Raw genomic sequence first — 5000 nt, forward strand, 5'->3', positions numbered from 1 at the left:
TATGACCTCTTTGAAAATCTGACAGTTCTGCTGAATTTTTTGCATGTGGCATGGTTACTCTTCGCAGATGTTTAATATAATGGCACCTGGAATGAAAAAGAATAATTACATTGTAATTTCTACACTGCAGAAAACATAATAAGATGCTTAGATCAGAAATTTTGAGAATTAAAGGTGTCTATTTATTCCTGCATGTGTGTGCGTGTGTGTGTGTGTGTTTGGTGTGTGTATTAATATATATATATATATATATATATATATATATATATAAATATATATATATAATTGCAACCCAGAATACTGTGTAGCTTAAGTGTTGACCTCTGAAACCCACTGGTGTCTAGTATATAGAAGTGTCAATTGACAGCTCTTTTGCAAGCAGTCTGTTTGCAAGTCTCTACAGTGGAACTGGAAATATATTCTAAGTGTACTATTGGCACTCTCTCTCTCTCTCTCTTATATATATATATATATATATATATATATATAGTGAGAGAGAGAGAGAGAGAGAGATATACACACACACAAGTGGATACTCTTTAATATTAACTTTAAAGAGGGAGAACTAGGTGCCATTTACTTGGCACCTGCAAGATCTGCTTTGCTATGGTTTTATGGCTGGATACCATTTCTAATGCCAATCACTTTATAGAGTGAACTGGCTGCATTTTATGTGGCACCAGCATTGGTGAGGTTATCACGTAACTCGGAAGACAAAGGCCCCACATCTGAGAAGGAGAGTGGTTCTGAAGGAGGGGGCTTTGGGCCAGGTGATGAGAGGTTAAACTATGGTAGAGGGACAGAAACAGCTGTCAGGCACGTTGTCCACTTTGTAAAGAGTTGATGTTAAGAAGGACATCCAGTTGTAGAAAGCAGGCAGTGAAGTTTGGCACAGTGTCCAGGCTTACTGGCTCATCTCAAACCATTCAACACTTACCAGGATAGAAGATGGAAATAAAATGACAATAATAGTGTGTGTGTGTGTCTGTGTGTGTGTGTGTGTCTGTGTGTGTGTGTGTGTGTGTGTTTGTGTTTATGCGTCTCTGCATGCTGAATTACAGCATAAGAAGCAACACACAACAAAAATTATATTCTAATTTCAGCTCTAAAAATTGGTTTGCTTATGAAACAAGATATCCATCAGGAATTATGGATGTACTTTTTGTTTTCTGTGCGGGGAAAACATGTCAAATGAGATCAGAACTGATTCAATAATTAAATGATGCAGTGCTGGAGTTTGACACATATATAGTCTCTAGAGTCATCTTGCTTCATCTGTCTCTTTACTGAGTCAATTACTGCTGGAATATGTTTGCAATTCAATTGTAAATTTTATACAAATTTTATGGATCAGTAATTACATTGGCAAGTAGAAATCTTAATTTTCATTTTAGCAGTTCGTTGTCTGTGATCTTTTGTGAGTTAATACACAGAAAACTGCCCAGAGGTATAATTTCGAATTGGAATTTTCCTCATCTTACCAACTGACATATCCTGATATTCACATATATTATATATATATATATATATAAATAGAGAGAGAGTAATTTTGTTCGTCGTTCTTTCTTGGCTTCTCCCTGAGGATGCTTCCTTCCGTATTTAGCTGTGAAACTTGGTTGCTTGTAGAAACAGATGTCTGTTGGGGGTTATGAATGTAATTTCTGTGTGTGGGTGTTTGGTATGAGATGACAAGAACAGCTTGAATGAATAAGTACTGTAAGCACGAGAACTTAGATGAACATGCATGATTGCTATATATATGTATATATAAACATACATACACACATCACACACATATTGCGTGTATGACACTGCATGCTAAACATAAACTATTTTCTAAATATGGCTTGGAAGGTTACTGGTGTTGATTTTGTCTTTCACTTTATGATTCTGAATTCAACCATTTTACACAGTTACTGTAAGGCTTTGCCTAAGATAGCCACACACACACGCACTTACACACATACACATTTACACACACACACACACACTTACGCACACACGCTATTGTTTAATCTTATGTCATGCCTGATAGAGCAGATTTATACTTTAAAGGCAGGGTGAAATTTGGTTGAAGGAAACTGTAGAGAATCCTATTATATATGTAACATTCAGGTTCTATTCTTCTTCGCAACTTCTGAATCTATCATTCACTTTCTACCGCTTCGACCAATTCTATCACTCAGCCTCTATCTTCTCTATCACCCATCTTCTATCATTCCTGCTACTCTAAGCCTTATACCTTTCTAAAAAAGGAAAAACTTCTCATTAGTTTTACCATATTTCTTAGTTCCACCATTGGTGGATTTATGAAGATATTTTAAAGAATTACAAGTCGAAAAATGAGTTAACCTTTTACCGTTTATACTGAGCATATCTGGCCAAAATACTCTCTGTTTGATGTTCAAACTGGACAGATCTGGTCTCTTGCACTTATCCTACTACGTCATTCTAAAAAAATAAGCAATCACGTCATTGAATTCCCAAAGCCACAAGATAATGCATAATTAATTCAAACCATTGTGAATAAATAAGCGTCACATTTGACAGAGTAATCTGAATGTTAATGATTGTTAAAGTTATGTTACCGTTTTCTTTCTATTTCTGCCCCTAGGTTCCAGAAAATGACAGAAAGAGAAAGACAGGAGATGAACTACGGTTCAAGTTCTAAACTGGAAGCCACTTCTCATAAGATCAAAAAGACAGGTTCTGAAGACACATTCGGCAGACCAAGCAGTAAGTAAAACATATTGGTTATTATGGCTTTAAAAAAAAACTTGCCTAAATTTTTGAGATGAAATCTGACCTTTATTATGCATTTATCTAAGGATAAAAGATTCTGATGATGATCGGAGATCAAAACATTTGAAAAGTTATAAAGATGTAGTTCCTTCTATCGATCAATCCATCTTCTCTGCCTCCTACTCCTGGGAAGCCCATCGAGGGGGTAGAGAGAGTTCTTAGGCATTCTCTTCTCGGGGTCCTATCAGAAGCAACAATTATTACTCTTTCCTGCTGTATTTCCAAGCATGACCAACTGACAATATGGCATGGCTCTGTGGTTAGAAGTCTGCTTCCCAACTATATGGTTCCAGGTTCAGTCCCACTGCATGACACATTGGGCAAGTGTCTTCTTATCTCTTTATTGCCCACAGGGGGCTAAACATAGAGGGGACAAACAAGGACAGGCAAAGGGATTTAGTCGATTACATCGACCCCAGTGCATAACTGGTACTTAATTTATCGACCCCGAAAGGATGAAAGGCAAAGTTAACCTCGGCGGAATTTGAACTCAGAACATAGCGGCAGACGAAATACCTATTTCTTTACTACCCACAAGGGGCTAAACACAGAGGGGACAAACAAGGACAGACAAAGGGATTAAGTCGATTACATCGACCCCAGTGTGTAACTGGTACTTAATTTATTGACCCCGAAAGGATGAAATGCAAAGTCGACCTCGGCGGAATTTGAACTCAGAACGTAACGGCAGACGAAATACCGCCAGGCATTTCACCCAGCGTGCTAATGATTCTGCCAGCTCACCGCAAGTGTCTTCTACCACAGCCTTCTTGCCATGCAGCCACGCCTGTGACTGATGTAGCCATTACAAAAAATATATGTTGTCTCTGAGAGAGTAATAAGTCTGAGGAGTGAAAATCTTATTAGCAACAACATATCTGAAACATTCAAAATTTTAATTAACTTTCTATAGCAGAAGTAGTAGTAGTAATAGTAGTAGTAGTAGTGGTAGTAGTAGTAGTAGTAGTGGTATGTGTAGGATGTGTAGCAGTGGTCTGATAGCTGTGTTGCCTAGGAACAGCTTCAACTCGTTTCTGTATGCAGGCATCAGACTAAATCTCACACTAATCCACTTAACAGTAACTTGAGCGATTGAGCTTTTTTCTTCTTAGCTGCATTCAATGTTGCTTTGCTCTACACTTCGTCTCACTATCAGGACTCCCTCCCTCCTTTATTCCTTCCTTCTTTCTTCCTTCTTTCTTTCTTCCTTCTTCCCTTTCTTTTCTCTCTTTCTTTCTCTTCTTTTCTCTCTTCCTTCATCCCTTTCTTTCTCTTCTTTTTCTCTTTCTTCCTTCCTCCTTTTCTTTCTTTCCTCTCTTTCTTTCTCTTTTCTCTCTTCCTTCCTTTCTCCCTCTCTTCTTTTTCCCTTTTTTCCTTCCTCCTTTTCTTTCTTTCTTTTCTCTCTTTCTCTTTTCTCTCTTTCTTCTTTCCTCCCTTTCTTCCTTCCTCTCTTCATTCTTCTTCTTCTTCTTCTTCTTCTTCTCCTCTCTCCCCTTCCTTTCTTTCCTTCCTCCTTTCTTCCTTTCTTTCTATTTATATACTTTATATATTTTGCTGCACAATGACAATGCTGGCTGTACCTTTTCCTATTGCAACCTGCCATTTACTACTACTACTACTACTACTACTACTACTACTACTACTACCACCACCACCACCACCATCACCACTACCACCTCCCCCACCATCACCACTACCACCACCACTTTCACTATGACTGCAATCATCACTCTGCTCACTGCTGTTAATTATACCACCACCACCACCACAACCAATGCCACCAGGCACCAACACTACCAGGACCACCACCACTGAGAACTACTACTACCACCACCAACAACACAGCAACAACTGCCACCAGCACCACTAAAGCATGATTCGCCACCACCACCACAACCACCACCACCACCACACTCACCACCACCACCACCACACTCACCACCACCACAACCACAACCACCACCATCCCCACCTACAACAGCAACAGCAACAACAACAAGCAACTAGTTTCCTTTTATGGTTACATTTATTTGCTTATTACAGTAACGAGTGACAGCACTGGGGGGGGGAAGGTGAGTGAGAAACGAAGAAGCGGTGAATAATGTCACCTGGAGGTGTCAACTAAAATTGCTGCAGTCTCTAATTCCACACCCCCCCTCCCCTTTCTCTCTCTCTCCTTTTAACTTTTTATTTATTTA

The 5000-nt window shown here is 39.0% G+C and overlaps 1 protein-coding gene across 1 annotated transcript in view; it reads left to right on the forward strand.

The window, feature by feature from the left end:
* Positions 1-2595: 2595 nt before the first annotated feature.
* The window catches only part of LOC115232199 (integrator complex subunit 13-like), a 13073-nt gene continuing 10668 nt past the window's right edge, over positions 2596-5000 (forward strand). The window contains exon 1 of the mRNA XM_029802041.2: positions 2596-2736. Within this exon, the coding sequence (XP_029657901.1) occupies positions 2625-2736 (112 nt within the window). The 5' untranslated portion in view covers positions 2596-2624. The remainder of the gene's footprint in view (positions 2737-5000) is intronic.

This window comes from Octopus sinensis, unplaced genomic scaffold, assembly GCF_006345805.1.
Source record: "Octopus sinensis unplaced genomic scaffold, ASM634580v1 Contig19926, whole genome shotgun sequence".
Lineage (NCBI taxonomy): Eukaryota > Metazoa > Mollusca > Cephalopoda > Octopoda > Octopodidae > Octopus > Octopus sinensis.